This window comes from Portunus trituberculatus, chromosome 42 (genome assembly GCF_017591435.1).
Source record: "Portunus trituberculatus isolate SZX2019 chromosome 42, ASM1759143v1, whole genome shotgun sequence".
In the NCBI taxonomy this organism is placed as follows: domain Eukaryota; kingdom Metazoa; phylum Arthropoda; class Malacostraca; order Decapoda; family Portunidae; genus Portunus; species Portunus trituberculatus.
Window position 1 is genome coordinate 30,249,834 of NC_059296.1, and position 23,803 is coordinate 30,273,636.

The window sequence follows — 23,803 nt, forward strand, 5'->3', positions numbered from 1 at the left end:
TATTACTACTCTTTCTGGAGACAATTGCTCATTTTTTTGTCCTTAATCTTTATTTTGATCTACCTCCTTTCCTTCATCTTTTTTCTTCTTTCTTTTAGTCTTTTTTGTCTTCTTTTCTTTTCTTTCTTCATATCGTCTTCCTTTTTCTATCCTTCTACTGTTCTCCCCCTCTCTCTCTCTCTCTCTCTCTCTCTCTCTAGGATTGGATATTGTCATGTTACTCCTTCTTCTTCCTTTTCTACTTCATTTTTTTCTTTTCCATTTCTTCTTCTTTTCTTCTTCTTCATTTTCTTCTTCTTTTCTTCTTCTTCTTCTTCTTCTTCTTCTTCTTCTTTTTCTTCTTGTTCTTCTTTTCTTCTTCTTCTTCTTCTTCTTCTTCTATTTTTCTTGTTTCTTCCTTTTCTTCTTCTTCTTCTTCCTCTTCGTCTTCTTTGTTCTCGTTCACTTTCCCTCCTCTCTTCGTTTCCCAAATGTCAGGAGTTGGCGCCATGTACGAGTCTTCCTCATTCATTCCTGTCTATTACATCTTCTCCTGTTCCCATTCTTTAGCAACTCAGCCGCAAGCACCATCTCTCCATCTCAGTCTGTGTCTCTCCCACGATCTCCTCCTTTCTTTACTACAATATAACTTTTACTATGTTTCCCATTATTTGACACTCAGGCCACACACCTTACACACATGAAAAAAAAGGATTAGCCATGAAATAAGCAAGGAATCATTGACTAGTGTCGTTAAGGATTCCTATTTGTGAGGCCAACAAAGGATGAAAAGATGTAAAAAATCTTGTTTAGAAAGATAAATAACCTCTACGGTATTATTTCTTTATTTTTCCTCAGTATGCGTTTTGTTTGAATTATTATGAACCCCTTTCAGTGCCATGTCACGTTTTCCTATTCATTCTGTTTACTATTAGGTGATTAAAATAGTGAAGACTCTGACCATTAATCTTCCGACCTCCATAAATCCTTCCTAATGTCAATAAAACCATCTAATTATACCCAAAACTCAAGGTAGAAATGCGTCTCAATACTGAAGGGGTTAAAGGCTTTATAGTTTAAGAGATTACCGCAGCTATTTCGATACACTTGAACATCTTATCTCACTTACACATGGTGGTCTGTCTCTACTGTGTGATTTCATAAGTCTGGCTACAGTTTAATTAGGATCATGAATTATCAATGGAAGAAAACTCTATTAAAATCCTTGTAATAATTTTTGTGGCCTTTAAAAAGAGTTCTTATAAAGTTCCAGAGCGTTAAAAGATACGGGTATGAGTCCTCGGATCTTCTTATAAAGCGTGGCAATTAGAAGGGTCTCTCATCTGTGGTCTAGTATTAAAGGAAAGCGAGAAGTGCAGAGGGAGTGAGTGATGCGCGTCATTCGGCGTAGGATCAGACTTTTGCTTGCTTTCCAGCCTTGAGGTGCGGAGGGAAGGGCAAGGGGAAAGAGGAAAGGGGGGTAGGTGGTGTGAGGGAGAAAAGGGAGTGGTGAGGGGAATGTGGAAAGGGTTAATGGTGCATGTTGGTCATGGAGACGCCTGCTTTTTGCTTGCTTTTCTTTTCTGCTTGTTTATCCTGCTTGTTTAGCATGCTGCTTTTTATAGAATGATTTATACTTATTGACTTCACTCCCGTTGACATTCCTCACCTCATTATGACACTTGTATTGCTCACTCACTTTAATTGTTCACTCACTCGCTCACTCATTCACTCACCCATTCATTTACTCATTCACTCACTCATTCACTCACTCAGTCACTAGCCACTAATGTTTTGGAATATGTTTTATTTCATTATAATGTGATTATTTTCTATTATTGATTTGCAAAGTTTTTTTATGATATTTTGCTGAATATTTAATGATTTCTTACCAAGATTTACCTTATTTTTATATTCTCCAAGTTCTCGTTTACTGTAGTTAAAGTACTTGATCAAACTTAATGTCTCCTCTGAAGTAGTGGATCTGTACCCATATCTCTACGGCGCTCTAGTGCCGGGTGTCCTCACCAATTCATGTCCCGCAGAGGGCCGTGAATGCGTCAACTGCGGCGCCACGTCGACGCCGCTGTGGCGACGCGACGGCAACGGCCACTACCTGTGCAACGCCTGTGGCCTGTACTACAAAATGAACGGACAGAACAGGCCCCTCATCAAGCCCAAGCAGCGCATGGTGAGTCCCACTAGCGATACTGACCCACCTCACTAACACAGCAGCGTGATGCAGCATTCTGTTCATTGCAATGGATAGTTTAGCTTCAGCTTTGAGCAGAAAGACTTTTGCAATATTACATAAGTCTGTAGGCGTGACTAATGAACATTATAGAAAGTCATTAAGTAGTTTCTTTCAATGAAGAGGGAGTTTGTTTACGTACTGGTGTGTCGTACTAAATTCATTTACAATATACAACATGAGAGAGAAAGAGAGAGAGAGAGATTCTGATCAGGTGGCACTAACCAGGCCTTCCCACAGTCGGCCCAGCGGCGGGCGGGCACCAGCTGCGCCAACTGCAAGACCACCACCACCACGCTGTGGCGACGCAACCAGAACGGCGAGCCAGTGTGTAACGCGTGTGGCCTCTACTACAAGCTGCATAACGTGAGTACTGCCCTTGTGTGTGTGTGTGTGTGTGTGTGTGTGTGTGTGTGTGTGTGTGTGTGTGTGTGTGTGTGTGTGTGTGTTTGCTTGATTGTGCTTTGGATCATAACTTAAGTGTTGTTCGTAGACGTATCATATAGGATTTACAAATATGTGACCAATAAAGCATCTGTCTATATCGATATGTAGAGTCAGTCGGTAAGCAGAATTATCTAGCAGTCGCTCTCAGTCCATCTATTCATATCGGCGTTAACATTAAATGCGTCATCATATTTCTTTACAATTACAGAGCAACGTGTTGTGTTTTTTTTTTCCTTTACCACATCATTTGCAAACCATAAAAAAAACTCTCGTAACCAATTAAGTGCACGTTCCGCAGTAAGATGTGTGAGAGACATCAAAATACTTAGATTATATTCAGCCTTTTTAATCGCTATCAACTTAAATACCAACACCAGCTCCCGTCACAGTTAGCCTGAATAAAGCTACAAAAAGCTTCACAGAGTCTTGCGGCATTACTTTTCGGGGCACTTGTACAAGCCAAGGGAAAAATTACGTTAAATCAAGTATACTTTCAATCCCCAATCGTAGAATCCGTATCGTCAAAGACAGTTGCCGCTTCATTTACACTCGACCTTCCATTCCCTTAGCAAGTGTGAGGGTGCTTGGGATGCTCGAGACACTGGTGCACCGGGTAGCCATGAATACAAAATGCCCGCCTGTGACTGGTGGCTGGGCAGCGCTACATGTGTCGTGTTTCATGCCAAGACACTTTGTTTTCAGACCAAATCGTCCCGCTATTTGTGCTGCAGGATTAACACGAGTTTTCTGCACAAGTAAACACTATTTATTATGTTACAAACACGTCTTTGTGTGTGTGTGTGTGTGTGTGTGTGTGTGTGTGTGTGTGTGTGTGTGTGTGTGTGTCTTTCTCTCTCTCTCTCTCTCTCTCTCTCTCTCTCTCTCTCTCTCTCTCTCTCTCTCTCTCTCTCTCTCTCTCTCTCTCTCTCTCTCTCTCTCTCTCTCTCTCTCATGAGAGAGAGAGAGAGAGAGAGAGAGAGAGAGAGAGAGAGAGAGAGAGAGAGAGAGAGAGAGAGAGAGAGAGAGAGAGAGAGAGAGAGAGAGAGAGAGAGAGAGAGAGAGAGAGAGAGAGAGAGAGAGAGAGAGAGAGAGAGAGAGAGAGAGAGAGAGAGAGAGAGAGAGAGAGAGAGAGAGAGAGAGAGAGAGAGAGAGAGATTCACGTGATAGACTGAATCCCACTTTGTCTAAGAGTACATGTCATGTCAAGCGAAACACACCAGCAATTCCAAACACAAAAACTGCCCCATTAATATTGATATGGCTCTGTGGGACCTTCATCATGGTAACAGACTCCGCGCTTCCATCACCGGGGTGAAGGACGGTTATGCACCCCAAGCAGTGCCCCGCAAGACCCGCAGACTGATAAGTTCTCAGGGTGTGAAGGACCGCAGCTGCCCACGCACCGCCACGCCCTCCACTACCGCACTTCATTCTTGGCTAAGGCAACAGCGCTTTTAGACTAGAGTTACACATCGTCTCCAGCAACGCTAAATAATAACTATGGTATATTTGTGCAGGCTACATAAAAAGTCACGCAATATTCATCATAAAACAAACAAAATAAAATAAGGGAACCTGCGAGAAGCCATCAGACCTATAACACAGTACGTAGTAGTCCCTGTATAAAGATCCCTAGTACCAATATATACTAGTACTTATATAAGATTCTTTCCAACTGCTATTGAAAAAAAAAAAATCATACAATTGAAAAAGCAGGAAAAAGAAAAGAGGAAAGAAAAAGTCAAACAACAGGAACAACGCACTCAAATTACAAGAAGGCAAACTTTTTATCTTGGCTTTTAAACGGAACAAGTCTGAGGCGTAGGCGGCGCAGGGACAGTGTGGGAGGGGAGGGGAGGTAGGAGAAAAGGAACAGGAGAGGAGAGGGCTTCACTAGAGAGAGCTTGGGGACTTGAACAGACTGAAAGGAGAGATTGGTAATGACCGTCGATAAAGGGATTACACTTTCAAGCGGACCAGGAGTGACGGCTGCCCATCTCTGGTCATCAGTTTATCAATCAACACTTAATCCAACGTTACGGTACCTGAAAATTGTACTGCAGTCGGGCACACTAAGTATTAATGCTTATAAATATAGCTAGAGAAGGAGGCCGAGATTTGGTTAAGTTTATTAAGGTACGTGAGGTGGAAGATGCCAGGAAAGAACAGACCAAGCTAGAGCAAGCAAAAGAGAGGAACTCGAGTGAATATTCATTAATGCACTGAAGGAAGGCACGCGCAAGTGATGGGTGTGGATGACTAAGAGAAGGTTTACTGGTGCAATGAAGGAAGGCATGTGAATGATAGGTGTGACAGAAGATGCAGGGGAAAGAGTTAAGTGAAGACGAGGAATTAATGGAACCAGCCCCAACACATGCACCAAATTAAGTCTCACAAAGACATACTTAAGGAGTGAAAGCGAGGAATCTGTTGTAGCGAAATCAAAGGGAGCAACATAAAGACCATAATTCAAATCAAACTATACAGAAAATCAAGACGTAGAGGACACAGTTAGCGAGAAGACGAGTGATTTGATGTGGCGAGAATGAACAGAACCAACACAAAGAGGCTAATTCACTTCATATGAACGAAATTAAATGCTTTGGCTCTCTCATCACGACTATTTTGCAAGGCCACAAAGATGATTAGCGGGGTTTTCAAGAGTGTTTCTCCAGTTAATAATGTAGAAATTTTGTCAGTCTGCCTCTAGAGACATAAAAAAATATAAAAAAACTCATGTAAATTTAAACAAAGCCTTTTGAAATAATGAAGGTGAAGCGCAGAAGTGTTTGAGAATACAACCCCAAAAAGACGCAGTTAAGGTGAAGACAAGTGATCCAGAAGCAACCCAAAGAAAAAGATGCCATTAAATGTATTCACCAAAATCAAGACGTGCTGGAATTGCTAACATCTTCAGGTGGGGAGAATAAATAAAAGAATTGTAGTGATTAAGACAACAATAACTACACAGGCTCCAAGCACGGCGAGGTAAGTACGGCTCTCTCTCTCTCCCTTCTCTTGCGTCCATCGGAATTATATTATTCTAAATCATTCACATCAAAACTGGAGAACAAAAACTCATTTAAAAATATCTGATGGATTTTTTCCCTTTTTATGCTATCGGTGAAAACATTTTTGTATTGTTCAGCTATCGTTAATTCGTGTTTTCGCTCCATTTCAAACACTGATATAGTTGACAGAGAAGCAATGGTTAGGACGGGATCTGATAGAGGTCTCTGAGTAGTATGAAGGACATCACAAGGTCGACATAAACAAAATTCTTAGAGTCAGTGACCACGATAGGACAGATAATAATGGGTTCAAGATTAATATAGTTAAATCTAAGGAGAAAAGAAAGGAATTTGTTCTTAAGAATACTTTTAACTCCTTCAATACTGAGACACACATTTACCTTGAGTTTGTTTACTAGTAGACCATTGCATTAACATAAGGAACGGTCTATGGGAATCAGAAAATTAATGGCCCCTACTTCAATCCATAACTAAGTTTCTGAAGCTGTATAATGTCTACCAAAAAGTAAGCAAAATGAAGTGGAGACGCGTCATATGATACTCAAGGAGTTAAGTTAATACTATTCAGTAATCAGGCTTTTACTAATGACCCAATGCAGAACTTTAAATGACCAGATTACTCTATAAATAATAATGATAGGTAAGAATGTTCCACTGAAAGACCATTATAATGCATGCCTGATGATTTCTTGCAGCTTCCCTTGTTTCCTGATGTCTATAAAAGATTACGAAAGTGAAGAACACACACTGACTTACTTTGGTAGATCCGAGGGCAATGTATTTGATCCGACACGATGTTAAGGAGGCAAACACTGAAAGAAAATAAAAAGCATAAACATTAAGACTGATTCGAGCATATACATGAGATGAATGAAAGTAACACAACTGAAAACAAGAGAAAGAAATGAAGAGATACGGGAAAAATTAGAAAAAAAATGGGGAATAGAACTGGAACAAATATAAACGACACAATGAAAGGAAAAGTTTATACAGAGAAGAAAAAAACATACGGCAATAGAATGACAAAGAGAAGATAAGAGAACTCATTATGAAACCAGGATAGAAGCAAATGTTTAACGCCTTAGGTACCATGACTCTTTTCCATATTCATTCTCCTTACTATTTGGTGATTTTATACAGCTTCAGAAACTCATATGGTGGATTCAAATAGTGAAGATTGTAGCCATTAAACTTCTGACCTCCATAGACCCTTCCTAATGTAAATAAAATGGTATAATCGAACACAAATCTCAAGGTAAAAATGTGTCCCAGTATTGAAGGGGTTAGGATGTCTTTCTGGTCGTTGTTTATTGATTGGCAAACATTCAACATTATAACCTGGAGAAACACTGTTGAGAATGCATCTAATTATCTCTGTGGCCTTCGCAAATAGTTCTGGTGAGAGAGCTAAACATTGATGAATACCGGCCAAAAAAATTATAAAAAAGGGAAGAAAAAATCATAATCAACGTAAACAAGAGTGTAGAAAGGAAATAAACACAAGAAATATCTTAATACAATACAAACACTATATAACCTCATTCTCAATAAAAAGAAAAAAAAAATTGATCACCTCCAAACACACACACACAAACACCAACACGAAACAGAAACACTCTCATACATAATTTTCCTCCTCTCTCATCTGCGACTCGCTCACACACAACCTGCATTTTAACATCTTCTATGCAACTTTTTACATGCAAAGACTCACTAACTCACGTAAAACTGGGAGCCTTGTGTGCGACTGTTAAAGGTTGACTGCAGAAATCAAAGCTAAGAAACGGTTTGGTTGAAGGCGAGATTAGATAGATATTGGTGCATAAAGATGGCCCGAGTCACTACAGGATGTCAATGTTTGTTTACAGAAGCCGCAGCGAAGAGATAAATTACTCCAGGGCGAGATTAGATAAGGAATGTAACGTGAAATTTTGAGGCTAAACATCCGAAAAAATCAATGCATGTTTACAGATAGCATAATCTCTCTCTCTCTCTCTCTCTCTCTCTCTCTCTCTCTCTCTCTCTCTCTCTCTCTCTCTCTCTCTCTCTTATACAAATTTTACCTGCGTTCTTCATCATCACACCTTCGAAGATAAAACACAAGGAATAGACATAGAGAGAAATTACACACACACACACACACACACACACACACACACACACACACACACACACACACTAACACATTTTGAGCCACTTCTGCGCAACACCTCGACTTCTTTTAAAATGCTCCAGGTGAAGTGACACGATTTTCCAAGGGACGTTTATACGGTTCTAGCAACATATCAACAAATTTTCTACATAATCAACTGGAGGATTTTTTTTTTGACAGTCGTGTTAATCATCTGTGGTCTTCGATAACAGCCATAGTGAGAGAGTAAGGCGTTACTTAACTCCTTTTCAGTACCATGACGCATTATATTCATGCTGCTTACTATTCTGCGATTTTAAACAGCTGCAGAAACTTATATTGGGTAATAGCATAGTGAAGACTCAGGCCATTAATCTTCCGACCTCGATAAACCCTTCCTAATGTAAATGAAATCGTCTTATCAAACCAGAAACTCGTGATAAAAATGCGTTTTATGACTGAAGGGGTTAATACTGGCCGTTGAACCGTATCCTTCTTATTTATCTCCTTATTTATCTATTTTCTTATATACATTTCAACTATTTTCGTTCTATCCAGACTACTTTCAACAGGTTAAAGTCCAAAGTGTAAAGGTTTCCAAGAATATTTTCATGATAGGAAGTATAATTCAACAAGCTTTCTACACTGTCCATAGGAGAAATACTCATGTGAACCTGGATAACAACCTACAACCTTTAGAACCCTTGGAAAGAATGGCCATAAGAATAATTGAAAGCGTTTAAGAATAAGGGGTTGAGTGTCTAAGCTGAGTGTGGACGTTCAGTCGCGTGCACGTGGTACTATTTGCTGATCTTATCTCCTGACGGTCACCCTGTTGCTGTTCGTGGTCTCGCTCTGGTCTCCTGCTGCTCCCTCCCTCGGTTAAAAGTCTAAAGAGCATCTAACTTAAGGGAAGAATAACAGTTTGCCTCAGCCTCGCCGGTAAAAACAGACTCAAAGCAAGGCATAGTATGAGTCACTGGGAGTTTCAGCGCAGTCATTCTTCGGAGTTGCCTTGTGGAGGTCAACTGGGCTCTTCTTTCTGTCTCGTGGTCTTCTGTTCGTGTGTTTCTTGTTCTGTGTCTTGAAATAAATGTACGAATTCTTCTTTTCACTTCCATTATCATTTTTATATACTCTGGTTCATCTCTCTCTCTCTCTCTCTCTCTCTCTCTCTCTCTCTCTCTCTCTCTCTCTCTCTCTCTCTCTCTCTCTCTCTCTCTCTCTCTCTCGTGACTCCCATTCGTTGCCACTTCCTCTCTTTCTCACACACACACACACACACACACACACACACACACACACACACACACACACACACACACAGCGTAAGCAGGTGCGGTGCCGAGGGGAGGAGGAGGAGGAGGAGGAGGAGGAGGAGGAGGAGGAGGAGGAGGAGGAGGAGGAGGAGGAGGAGGAGGAGGAGGAGGAGGAGGAGGAGGAGGTGCTTGGATGGAGAGATACTCGGGCGAGATAAAGGATTGATGACCATCTGTGAGATAGCGGAGATTGCGAGATGTGAATCGGGGAGGGCCACCACCACCACCACTACCACCACCTCCACCACCACCACCCAGGATCTGAGGGAAATCTCGCTCAGGCAGCCTTGCGCGGGTTCATGGTGGTGAGCGCTAGATCAGAATCTCTCTCTCTCTCGCATCTCCGCTCATTTATCTTGGTTATGGGAGCTCAGTAAATTGTGGCTGAGGAAAGAAAGACAGACAAGACGCGGGGAAAACGTATGTTCGTATATAAATGTTACTTGTTAATTGCTGTGCCTGCTCCCTGTTTGGTTTGTGTGTAGCAGTGGTAGTAGCCGTAGTGTTGTAGTATTACCAGGAGTGTTTCTGAAGTGTCTCGTGTGACCTACTCGATCGTAAGCGAAGTATTGGCTTCGTAAAGTCTGTTCTTACGTGAATGTCCCTGGGTTGTGTATAGTAGTGTTATGATATAAATAATATTTTCGAATTTACATCCATGATTTCCTTCTTGACTCAGTGAAAGATTATAGTTTCATAAAGGCTTTGTTCTTGTACATATGTTACCCATTAAATTACTTCTGTTCTCGTTGGGTCGCTAAAGTGTTAAGTGTAGTACGAGTAACATATCCGAAACTTATCCCCTGTAATCTGCTTCTCGACCTGTAACAAAATATTGCCTTCACAAAGATTCCCCATATATGAATGTTAACTGTTAATCTCTTTGCCTTTCGTTAAATCGTGTGTATGTGTATTGCAGTACAGACAACGTTTCTAAAACATACTCGTATGATCTACTTTCTGACAGACAGCAAAATATCGGCTTCGTAAAGTTTGCTCTAATATAAATGTTACGTATTGCTTGTCTCGTGTTTCGTGAAGTTTTAAAAGTGTTGTGTACTAGCAATCTTTGTAGTACGAGTAGCGTTTCCGAACCTGCTTCTGTGATCTACTTCTCGACCGACAGCAAAATATTAGCCTCATAATGACTACACTCATCCTAAAAACACTCCAAGTTTTAAGAAGACCTCAGAATGGCAGGTGACATAACTCTAACTCGCGGTAAAAAGGCACAAAACATAGCCAGATATATATTTAATCTCGAGAGATAAGCCGCGAGAATCAGGGCGCGCGATCTCGTCTACGCCCGCGATGAGAGATATGCTTCCTTATCAACAGCGACTCCGATTATGTGCGATATAAAGATGTCCGACGATTCTGGTCTTCCGCGATGCTATCTCTCCTATGGCGACCAAATTCATTCATTCTGTCCAACCAGCTCGAGGCTAAACGCGCGATAGACGGGGACTGAGGCGGCGCACGTGGCGGGAAATGGGCTGCTGATCGTTAGATGGAGACGCTGAGAACTTCCATACACCTGACGTCAAGGCGCCAGCAGGACCCATGGTGGTTTAGAAATGCTGGGAAGGAAAAATCTTGTGGACATCACTGACGGAAAGAGAGAAAGAGAGCGGGGTTGAGGGAAGAGGGAGGAGAGAGGAGGGTAAGATGGAAAGAGGGAGACAAGAAGGACAGTGACGGGTTGGTCTTAGCCAAAATACGATGACTCCGCTGCCTCACTCGAGCCGACGAGAAAGTAAAGCAGAAGAAAAGAATGAAGAAAGAACTGAGTGGCTATATGACTTGAGGAGAATAATGAATTCTTATTAAATAAGGAAGAACGTTTGGCTGCGCAAGTGGCAAGGCTGTAGAAGCAGTGGTGGTGGTGGTAGTGGTGGTAAATGATGTTGTAGGTGTGGAGTTAAAATAAAGAACTTAATAAAATAGGGAGACTACAAGACGTGTTTACCTAGACAAGACTACTTCTGAACACGTTAAAAAGTAAAAACTGGAGACACTCTCTTGAAATTATGTTAATTTCATGCACTAGCCGTTCATTCTATTGTTCATGGACTACCACCTTAGGGAACCTTTTTCCTTTAAACTTTTTTGCAGCATTAAAACCCCATGCCTCTCTCACAGGAAATAGTTTGCTGCTTAGAATAAGAGTAAGAAAGATGTTTGAAGTTACAGTTCAGATAAAATATAAAATTTGAGTAAATGCATCACAATAACGAGTTCATGGTGTCATCAAGAATTACAAGTTAACGCTGCCTGATAAATATACAATAGTTCTTGTATACCAAAATTTTAGGGTACTCTGTTAACTATACGATATACGCTGCCTCCCTCGCTTCAGCAATGTATAAAAATTAGCCAATGAAATCGTATTAAAACATTCGTATATCCAAGCTTTCCAGGCCGTTCTCTTTAATGGACGAGCTGCAGAAAAGAAAGGAGTATATATCTGTGCCATACCGTTATCTCTGCACAACTCACACTGCTCCTACTTAAACAAAACTATATCGGTACATGAATCTCCTTATAAACACAGCCGCCTGACATTGCAAATTCAGGTACATACGTTTGATACATCTAACACATATTATATTCTCATCTTCCTGTCGTGATACATTTTATTTTCGTTCTTGTTCACTTTTTTAGGATATGAATATTTCACTTCTGCTTTTTTTACGATGAGATTAATAGGATGATTTTAGGCGTCAGGGAGGGAGACCCTTAAGTGGCAGTAAACAACACTTAAGGGAGACGTGAAGTATTGGTAGCACTTTGTTGGGGCTTCTCCTCCTCCTCCTCCTCCCCTCCTTCCTACCTCCTCTCTCTCTCTCTCTCTCTCTCTCTCTCTCTCTCTCTCTCTCTCTCTCTCTCTCTCTCTCTCTCTCTCTCTCTCTCTCTCTCCTCCTCCTCCTTCTGCCTCTCTCCTCCCTCTCCTTAACTCTTCCTCCTCCATCTCTCCATCTCCCCTTCCTCAGCTCCTCCTCCTCCTCCCTCTCTCCCTCAACTCCTCCTCCCCCTCCTCTTTTATCTCTCTCTCTCTCTCTTCCTCCTCCTCCTCCTTTTCCTCCTCCTCCTCCTCTTCTTCAGGTATTTTCTTCACCCTTTTAATGGCTTTGTTTCGCCTCCGCATATGTTATTCCAAGAGTTTTATCGCCAGTGTTTTGTTATAGCCTTCCTTCATGCCCTCTTCCTCTTCCTTCGCCTCTTCCTCTTCTTGTTACTCATGTTCGGTTCTCTCCTCTAACTTAAGTACGATTTTTTTCTCTCCTGCAATCAATGTAATGGTTTTTCTGCTTTTTTTTTTTTTTTACTTTAGACTTCTCCTCTTCCTCATCTTCTTTCATCTTTCCCTCTTCTGTTACTCTTTTCTTCTATTTTGTGCAGTTATTATAAGTTAGCATAGATCTTTCTAGTGACTTTTCAGCACTGAGTCTCCGTCCCTTCATTCTGTACCCCGCGCCATACACGTTCCTCCGCCCCCTCCTCCGCCCCCTTGCCAGTGTGGGTGTGGCCAAGCAGCACGCGGCGCCGGTGAAGCAGCAAGCCATTTATGTCACTTTTTTAGAGGTGTTGTCCCTTCACTGCCCCTTACCCTCTCACAGTGTTGGACCCTCCTTGGTGACGACCACTGAACCTCACACTTAATTATAGGATACGATGGCTATTGTGGGGACAGGGGGAAGTGAGAGGAACTAGGGAGTGGTTGTAATTGCGTGCATCTCTCTCTCTCTCTCTCTCTCTCTCTCTCTCTCTCTCTCTTGGCCATTTCACTTTACGAGAGAAAAATCGCATTTCTTGCTTTTCTCTGCCTCCTCCTCCTCCTCCTCCTCCTCCTCCTCCTCCTCTTCTCCCGTACATAACCCGAGGGAGGAGGAGCCAAAGAGTGAGGGAGCCTCGGGGCATGCAGGGTGGCAGACGGGGTGGCGGCGGCGGCACCCCTGAGGGCCACCCTGAGGTATGGCAGTGCGTCACTTAAAAGCTCCTCGTCAGATCTCTGGCTTGATTATCGGCGGCATCAGCGCGTTCCTGGGCACGCCACGATGCAGGCCGTGGGGAGTGCTGGGAGGGCGGGGCGGCCTCACTGGGTCTGGCTGGGACTGACTGACTCATTCACTCACTTGCAGCCCTGATGTGACTGCCTCTATCGGTACTACTGCTTGAGCTGCTGCTAGTAACCTTTTCAGTAATGGGAAGCATTTTTTACCACGCGTTTCGGGCAAATTTGAATGCCTTTATTTACATTAGGAAATATCTACGGAGGTCAGAAGATTAATGGCCACAGTCTTCACTATTTTAATCCCAACGTAAGTTTCTGAAGCTGTATAAAATCGGCTAATAGTAAGCAGAATAATTAGTATGAGAACACTTTATTGTAGTGAAGGGGTTAATGTTACTTTTTAATGTAAGAGGAGGACTGGCCATGGGCAACAAAAAAATAAAGAAAAAAAATTACACTCAGTTGCCAGTTTCCTTAAAGAGCTGATAGAATTAGCACAGGATAGGGACAAATGTCTTGAAACCACTTCTCAATACCTCCATCATCACCACCAATACAACCAACACCGCTACTACCTCTCTCACTCACTTATGCCACTGTTATACCACTGATGATGCTACCCTTACAACCATTACCACTATTATTAATATTCTTAGTACTGTACGCAACACCTCCATATCTCTACCACCACCACCTCTTACCATCTTTATCAATACCATTGTTTACACCACTACTATTACTATTACTGATACTACTACTTCTACTTCTACTAGTGCTGTTTTTATGTACTATTACAACTACTAGGTACTACTACTACTACTACTACTACTACTACTACTACTACTACTACTACTACTACTACTACTACTACTACTGCTGCTACTACTACTATAAACGCCAACACTACTACAACTACCTCTATTACTAACACACCAACATCATTACCGTCAGTCACCAGTATCATCACCATTTTACAACCATTTTACTGCCATTGTCACTAGCATCTTCGTAACCACTATCATTAACCTCTTCAGTACCATGACACTTTTTCCTGTTCCTTTTACTTACAATCTGGTCATTTTAACAGCTTCGGAAACTTATGTGGGGATTTAGAACAGTGAAGACTTTGGCCATTAATTTTCTGAGTGCCATAAACCCTTCATAATGTAAATAAAATCTAATCACACACAAAACTCATGGTAAAAACACGTCCCAGTACTGAAGGGGTACACATCCTTATACTATTAGGAATAACAACATCAGTGACACCACGAGCACCACGTCTATCGCTGGCATCACCATTAGCATAGTACTGTCACCACCATCATCACTAATAACATAACATACCATTCATAAGACGTAATCATCACCACTATCACCATTACCATTATTATAACCATTGACGATCATAAAGATGTTTAAATTCAGTTACAAGTCTTATATAAAATGTCTCTCCGTCTCTCTCTCTCTCTCTCTCTCTCTCTCTCTCTCTCTCTCTCTCTCTCTCTCTCTCTCTCTCTCTCTCTCATTTACTCCTCTTCCTCTTCTTCCTTCTCCTTCCCCTCTATCACGTCAGCATTACATCCAACTCCTCCTATAATATTTAACCAAATTATCAGCTTAATCTCGGTCACTGAATATAAAGATAAAGAGGAGTCAATGTCACTATAAATTACATCAGATCACACACTCCCGCGGTCCTGCACGAGGAGGGAGCCTAAGAAGTACATAGTGTGGAGACTCCTGGGGAATATTAGGTAATGTGCGTGTACTTTCATATTTAGTTATCCAGAATCCTTGAAGTCTTTGTCCTATTAGTGTTTTGTTTCGTGTTTTCGTGATCTTATGTAAGTAATTATTCAACGGGGAAAAAAAGGCAGGTGATATGTTATTAGGATTTCTTCTTGGTGCTTTTTTTCTTAGTTTTAGTGATTATTTAACGAAGATTTTACTCTACCAGTGAAAAAAAATCAAGGCTATGAGGAAAAGATTAATCATCCGGTTGGCCTTTAAACGCAGTACTGGCGAGGGAATACATGTAAAGCGTTCGAGAGTACAGCATTTATCTTTGCACACCCTTTACCTTTCATTCCTGGGACCCATTTTTTTACCTTGATTTTTGGGTATGATTAGATAATTTTATTTGCATTAGTAAGGGTCTATGGAGGTCAAAATGTTAATGGCCAGAGTTTTTACTATTTTACACCTCACACAAGTTTCTGAAGCTGTATGAAATCGCCAAATATTAACCACAATGAATATGAAAACACGGCACGGTACTGAAGGGGCTAAACTACACCCACTCGTGTCACACCTTTGCTCTAAACACATCAAGCAGAATATACCTAAAAATATGATAAATAAGTAAAAAGTTGTGGTGAGGGAGGGGGCATAAAGGGGGCGTAGGTGAAAAAAAAAAGAGAGGGAAAGCGTATTTGCTACTATCCATTAAAAAAAAGGAAAGTGAAAAAAAGTCTTCATTAATTAGCGATGGCACGGGCGGGTTGCTTCTAAAAAGGCCGTTCATGCCTCGAGAACATCAAAGCCCCGTTCGTTGTGGCAATGTTTATGCCAGTAAACACCAGCAGATCCCCGCCACTGATACCCCGCCACGATTACATGATAACTACTGGGCCGCACTTGTAGATGAAAAATATATATAAATACACGTACGTACATACACACACACAACACAAAAATAACGGTGCAGTATGTACAGGCAAAGTGTGTTCTGTGAGTGAGTTAGCTAACCCCTTCAGCTGACTTCTCCACCGCTGTTCTGATTTACTCACTTCTCTTATCTCTTTTTTCTCTCTCTCTTTGTTCTGTATACGAATTAAATAACCATTCGTCGCAATTCTTGATCACTGTTACTCTATATGTATGTTCATATTCTCGCTAAATCAGTTTATCTCTCTGTTTTGTATATATGTTCAAATACTTCATCTTAAATTTTTCGTTAGTGTTATTGTAAATGTATATCTTTAGTCTCTCTCTCTCTCTCTCTCTCTCTCTCTCTCTCTCTCTCTCTCTCTCTCTCTCTCTGTAATTTACTTCCCATTCTTTAATATACACGTATTTCTTTCCTCACACTAACTCACTCTCTTCCGCTCTCCCGTTACTAATATATACATAATTCCTTCTTCCTACTCCCCATTCACTTTCTCTTAACAATTGAGCTATTACCTTATTTATATATTTAGCTTCATTAAATTCATACGCTCCATCTCTCTTATCAAGTCTCAAATCCCGTCCCTTCATGTAACACAGCTGGGAGGAGGTGTTCACATATGCAGACTTTCACATGCACCATTACATTCACTTGTGTTTCCTGACAGCTTGGCACACCATCTTTTTGTTAGTGGTAATAATAATGACACCGATACGACTGCTACGTTTCCTACTACTACTACTACTACTACTACTACTACTATTACGGATGTGTCTTCTTCTATTACTAATACAACAACAATAACAAAACTAACAACTAATAATAATACTACGACTACTACTACTTTACTACTACCAGTATTACTAACACCACTTACTGCAACTACTACTACTACTACTATATTCTTGTTACGACTATCACTACCATTACAACAACGACCATGATTACTACTACTACTACTACTACTACTACTACTACTACTACTACTACTACTACCAACTACCATTACTACTACTACTACTACTACAACTACAATTACCACTACTACTACTACTACTACTACTACTACTACTACCACTACTATTACTACTACTACTACCACTACTACTACTACTACTACTACTACTACTACAACTACAGCTACCACTATTACTACTACTACTACTACTACTACTACTACTACTACTACTAGCCCCACCTTATGCTCATCACTTCATAGCGTGTATGTCACTTCACTAACACCCTCCCGCCCCTTTCAACACCACCCTCGCTTCCTTCCCTTCTAAACGTGTTCCTTGATACATATTTTCTCTCTCTCTCTCTCTCTCTCTCTCTCTCTCTCTCTCTCTCTCTCTCTCTCTCTCTCCTCCGGGTTGCGAAAAAATATAATAATCATCCACCCATCACCTGAGGAGCCGACGCCCCCTCACACATGTCCCACGGCTGCAGGTGTCACGGCTCTCTCTTCGTCAGTTAGTGGCCTTCACGTCACGGCAGAGAAAAATATGGAAAACATTGAATCATTGCCGCTTCCCTTCTTAAACCCATTTCGTTCTCTCTCTCTCTCTCTCTCTCTCTCTCTCTCTCTCTCTCTCTCTCTCTCTCTCTCTCTCTCTCTCTCTCTCTCTCTCTCTCTCTCATCTTCCATTTCCGTCTCGGGGAGAGAGGAAGATGGGAAGGGAGAGAGGGAGAGGGGGAGACAGAGGAGGGTGGAGATAGAGGGAGGAGAGGGAGGGAAGGGGTAGGGAGGAGGCGGGAGGGAAGGAGGAAAGAAAAGTTTGAGAGAGAGAGAGAGAGAGAGAGAGAGAGAGAGAGAGAGAGAGAGAGAGAGAGAAACATACAGACAGGCGGACAGACAGACAGACAGACAGGCAGTTCTACATACATTTATACACACATCACAAACACACAATAAAAAAAAAACATAGAAAAAAAAACACAAGAACTTAAAATGCAACAAACACACACACACACACACACACACACACACACACACACACACACACACACACACACACACACACACACACACACACACACACACACACACACACACTGAAGGATTCCCACGTCTTAAACAGCTTCATTCCTCAGGGTCATGGGTCTAACGGGTAGGGAGAGAAAGAGAGAGAGGGAGAGAGGAAGAGAGGAGAGAGAGGGAGAGATGGAGAGGAAGGGTTGGATAGACGCATGTTCGGTTTTAAGAGGGAGTTTGGCATGTGTCTTGTGGCCGCTTCAAAGGAGAGGAGAGCCTGGCTGATAATAATCTCTTTCTCGGAGTCTTTTAGGCTTGACTGTCCGTATGTCTGTGTGTGTGTGTGTGTGTGTGTGTGTGTGTGTGTGTGTGTGTGTGTGTGTGTGTGTGTGTGTGTGTGTGTGTGTGTGTGTGTGTGTGTGTGTGTGTGTGCGCGCATATTAGTGTAAAAATTTATTAAATACACTTTCTCTCTCTCTCTCTCTCTCTCTCTCTCTCTCTCTCTCTCTCTCTCTCTCTCTCTCTCTCTCTCACACACACATATATCAATCAACATTTTCCTGTCACTATCACTAATAACACACACACACACACACACACACACACACACACACACACACACACACACACACACACACACACACAAACACAAACACTGACGTTATGCAGCTTCTCGCATCTGTCTTGGGCACCAGATAATGGGAGAGATAAGCGTGTCAGCACGGCCGGAGCGGAGCTGCTCCTGGTACCCTCCATGCGCCGTGAACCTCCACACTCACTCACTTCCTATCGCCAAATAAATGTAATATCCGGCGTCTCCGTAATTGCAGCGTTACAGTCAGATATCAGATTAGGAAAGGAGTATTTTAAAAGGAACACAAACACACCCACACACACACACACACACACACACACACACATACACACACACTCAAGGCCCCAAGAACTGACCGATATCATCATAGTGCTATCCCCTCCATGGTGCCACCCATAAACAGTTAATAAAGGTTCTAATCTTAAGTTTCCCTCAGTCCCCATGTATACATTTTCAGTATGTATGTCCTGCAATTACTAATAAACCGTATTATTATTATTATTATTATCATTATTATTAATATATTATTATTATTATTACATACACACACACACACACACACACACACACACACACACACACACACACACACACACACACATACAAAACACACACACACACATAGAGAGAGAGAGAGAGAGAGAGAGAGAGAGAGAGAGAGAGAGAGAGAGAGAGAGTAGAAGGTGCAGTCATTTGAATATAAGAAAGTGCAATAAACGAGAAAAAAAAAAACTACATGATATATTTCTGTGCTTCCGGGATTCAAGTGGCACTATACTGATAACGATCCGACATCAACAATAGGCAAAACACGAAACACCCATAACAACGTGACGCATCATCTAGTCGGTCTTTGAATACAGTCGTGATGAGAGAAAAGTCTTTAAGAAATTCGAGGTAGCATCCCACCTCCCCTTATGATCTACCTGCCAGCCTGCCTCTCTCATCCACTTCCTCGCTACCTCTCCTTCATCCTCTCGCCAGATGTGCAACAGGATTGTACACATATTCCTTAACACTTCGTCGACTTACCTCTCCTTAATAGACCGCACAGAAAGTAGTTAATGATTTTCAGGAATGTTTTTTTTTTTTATTCTGCCAATATAAGTAACACAGATTGCGTCATTAATCCATTTAGAGATATAAACACCATCTTGACTTCGTGAAACCATCTACTATTAATCACAATCTAAAAAATACTGTTTCATTATGGTGAAATGGTAAATCTTGATGAATTAAACTCTTGATCTTGAAAAATGACACACAGGATGCTGCACACTAGCACAGCACACGTTAAGAAAGTCTGCTTTTCGAATCCTAATTCTTGAATAATAAAACTAACGTAATAAGACTTGATAAAATCCTCTAAAGTCATACTAAGGCATACACATGTTATAGTTATGAAAGCGTTGATGAAATTCTTTAGTCTAATTCTAATCTAACCCTCTTATAATGAAACTATCTTAACAGTGCCGTAACAATAAAAGAACCCAATAGTCATCAAAGCCCAACAGAACATCTCAGCAGCCTTTGACAAACACTCCCAATAAGAGAACTAAGCCTTTAAGAACACTCATCATAAACTATTAACACAAGCGCACTCACTGGTCCGCCACCCCTCAACACCCTCACTGACTGGCTGGCGAGGCATCAGCCACCTCACACCGGGGGACACTTGACCCGTGCAGAGCCATTACTGGGAGGCGAGGGTCGGCAGACATCACAGGCATCGCAAGGAGGAGGCGAAGGGTAAGGGGAAAAAAATTATGCTAGGGAGGGAGATGTTGACTAAAAAAATGGTACGATCTTGATCCTTATCTGCACACCCCAAGCGACTAATTGCTACAGCGACAGGCAGATGCAAGATGCTTGGCTGGGGGACGGAGGGAGGACAGGAGGGAGGGTAGGACGGAGGGAAGGAGAGTCCAAATGCAGAAAGGGAAAAAGGAAACGCGACGAAAAAACATTGCCATTTGTTTTTGCTCGATCGAAAAAGTCAGGAAGGAAAAGAAGAACCGTATGGATATGAGAGAGAGAGAGAGAGAGAGAGAGAGAGAGAGAGAGAGAGAGAGAGAGAGAGAGAGAGAGAGAGAGAGAGAGAGAGAGAGAGAGAGAGAGAGAGAGAGAGAGAGAGAGAGAGAGAGAGAGAGAGAGAGAGAGAGAGAGAAAATTATCATTCGAAGTAGGATTACACCAAACCACAAAGATAAGTTAGTTACGAAACAAAAATTAATTCAATGATAAACATGAACATTCAGAGAGAGAGAGAGAGAGAGAGAGAGAGAGAGAGAGAGTTGGGGAGGAAGGAGGCGGCGCGGGTGGATGGAGGCGGAGAGGGCTTGCACAAAAACACATACAGAGACAGAAACGGAGAAAGTGGGCGGTGCGGGGAGGGAGAATAAAAACACAGATGTAGAAACAGATAGAGAAAGGATACATGAGACGCCCATGGGAACGTGGGGAGAGAGAGGGAGACAGACAGAGAAAGGGAGGAAGGGAGGGAGAGAAAGAGAGAGACGGGGGGGAAAGAGCTAGAAAGAGAGGCATGGAGGGAGAGGAATGGAAGTAAAAATAAACACTTCAGGCAATGACTAGAAACTGTTCCTGTATGACCACGCCTCTTCTGAAGGAAAACCACGCCTTCTACATTACTAAGGTTAGCCCCTTCAGTACTGGGACGCATATGTACCATGAGTTTGGGTACGATTAGATGATTTTATTTACATTAGGAAGGGTCTATGGAGGTCAGAAAATTAATGGCCAGAGTCTTTACTATTCTAATCCTCACATAACTTTTTGAAGCTGCATAAAAGTATTGGACAGAATGATTATGAAAACGCGTCATAGCACAGAAGGGGTTAAAAATCGCAAATGTTTCAGTGGCCTTTCCTTGATTCCATTTAACAGTCTCAAGTCATGCAACAGTTACCCTAAGTTTTTCAAGGACGTTTTCATGATGCTAGTAAAGATCAACGATGTTACCGAAACCTTGAAGTATGTGTTAGTTTCATAATGGCTCTGTCTCATTAAGAGGAAGAATTATTATGAATATCATGGAAGGCACTGCGATTTTCAGGAGTATTTTCATGATTGTCTAGGTAGTTTGATAAAGTTTCTGTCTTATCAATAGAAGAACGCACTGCGAGAAGCCTCCTCATTATCTTTCACTTTAAAGAATAGCCTTGATAAAGAATCCACAGTGTTTAAAATAAGAATAGACGATTTTTGCATAGCGAATAGAGCAAGACATTGTGAGAATCCGACTAACCACTTTTGCTGACTTTCGCAGTAGTTCTTAGGATGGTCCAAAGTTTTACACATAAGAAAACAGAAACAACCATATGAACGTTTAAAGGCACTGTAATATGAAAACTCTCCTTCATTAATACGAGAAAACAGCATGGAAAAAACAACTACTTATATACATAGCCTTTCAAACCAGTCCATATAGAAATAAATCCAAAGTTTAATAATACGGGACCAAAAACGCTACTAGTCCCTCATGAATGTTGTAGTGTTAAAAGTACACACATTTTTTCCCCTCGAAACCTTCCCTAAGTGCAAGGAGACACGAGTCCTATCGATACCTCTTAAGGGGGCGGGAAGTGTGAGCAGACAAGTCCACGTGTGTTAGTGGAGGAGGCGCTGCTGGTGCTGTGACAGAAGCTCTCCCGCACCAGCTGATCAGACGGGGAGATAATGAACACAGGAAATATCGAGGCGGAAGGGAAGACGCACTAAGGAGGAAACGATGGAATGAACGAAAGGGTGTCTATGTATATAAGGAAGGGAGTACACAGAAAAAAAAAAAACGGTTACAGGTGTGAAAATCTCCATAAATGAGTTAATGAAAGGAGAAGAAAGGTATGAAGGAAACAAGGAAGGAAGGCATGGAATGATGAAAAAGCCCTCCAATAAAGAGGTGTTTATATGCTATGAGAGAGTACACAGAAGACTGCTATAGCTTTGAAAATGTTTGTAAATAAGTTAATGGCAGCAAAAGTTGTTAAGAAGAGAGAAAAAAAAGGGCATGAAGTTATAGTTAAATATCTGGAAATCTTTGTAAATCTACCTTCCTAATAAAGTACTAGAGAGATACTTGAAAAAAAATAGTAAACAGAAAAAAATAGCTAAATATTTACTAAGATAATTTTACAAATCTAACTTTCTGAGAGCACAGACAGTAGTGTAAAGGAAAGAGAAAAAGAAGGATGGAAGGAGAGAGAAAAGGAAGCGAAATAGAATACAAAGTCGCAAATGGTTAATGGGAAAAACATTTATAGAATAGACTAGTTACTCTAAAAAAAATATAGGAAAACAAATTTAACTCTCTTAACATCAGAGCTCTCTTACCAGAACAAGGAATTATTATGGATAAAGAAGCTAAAAAACATTACCTTTCCGAGTGTCCACGAAGCCTTTTCCTGCCATGCTTTGTTCCTCAGTCTTCTCGCAACGTGTGTGAATGAGTTCCTAATTTGATCAGAGCGCCGCGTGGTCATGCAAGTGCCAGGCAGCCGAGGTATGCATGTTAACACGCTCTGTCTTCAGTCATGCGAGGAATGACTTAGCATAACCGTTCCCTCCCTCCCTTCTGTCATCACTTCTGGGAACTTCTTAGGTTAAGATTACCAAACACTTGTAAAATCTTACTTTAGATGCTGAATAATTAAGATACCGTTTATCTATTTACATGCAGTTGTGTGTCTGAACATCTATCAAGCCACCCACACCCACACACACACACACACACACACACACACATACGGTATCCTTCCACAGTTTCTCCTTCCTCCCTTCCGCGCACACACGCACGTACATACCTTCATATCAAGAACATTCGTACGAGTATACACACACATGGTACCCACCCTCCCAACACACACACACACACACACACACACACACACACACACACACACAGCGGTAATAACAGGGAGCGCTGAGGATAATTGCACACCACGAGGATCAGTTAGCCGTCCCGGAGCTCGCCTGCACTCTCCTAATTCACCAAATATCCGGCCACGATAATTCAGTCCTCTGTAGGTGGTGACACTGAGGGGAACTCGAGGGAGACCTTCTTGCTCTTCTCTACATGGCGCTGCTCCTTCGCCTCCGCTCTAAAGGCCCGCATTCAGAAACGCTTAGCTCTCTCTCTCACCACGACTATTTACAAGGACCACAGAGATGATTAGTAAGGTTTACAAGAGTGTTTCTTCAGTTAGTGTTGTAGAAATCTTGTTACTCAGCCTCTACAACCATAAAAAGAATTACCTTAAAAAAACCGTAGTGAAGTGAGGCACAGAAGTGTTTGAGAATATATTGTAAGTTATAGAGGAAATTTCAAGGGTCTTTCTCCAGTTCTCTAGTTACTTAGCATCTAGAATC

At 41.6% G+C, this 23,803-nt stretch overlaps 1 protein-coding gene and 1 long non-coding RNA gene across 4 annotated transcripts in view; one reads left to right on the forward strand and one right to left on the reverse strand.

Moving 5' to 3' along the window:
• Positions 1 to 23,803, reverse strand: part of LOC123517422 — a 237,060-nt gene that overhangs the window by 199,182 nt on the left and 14,075 nt on the right. For both annotated transcript variants that reach the window (XR_006678461.1, XR_006678460.1), the window contains exon 2: positions 6,466 to 6,521. This is a non-coding gene — a long non-coding RNA (uncharacterized LOC123517422). The remainder of the gene's footprint in view (positions 1 to 6,465; positions 6,522 to 23,803) is intronic.
• The window catches only part of LOC123517420 (GATA-binding factor C-like), a 95,605-nt gene that overhangs the window by 66,202 nt on the left and 5,600 nt on the right, over positions 1 to 23,803 (forward strand). For both annotated transcript variants that reach the window (XM_045277447.1, XM_045277448.1), the window contains exons 3-4: positions 2,025 to 2,170; positions 2,471 to 2,596. In XM_045277447.1, the coding sequence (XP_045133382.1) occupies positions 2,025 to 2,170; positions 2,471 to 2,596 (272 nt within the window). The remainder of the gene's footprint in view (positions 1 to 2,024; positions 2,171 to 2,470; positions 2,597 to 23,803) is intronic.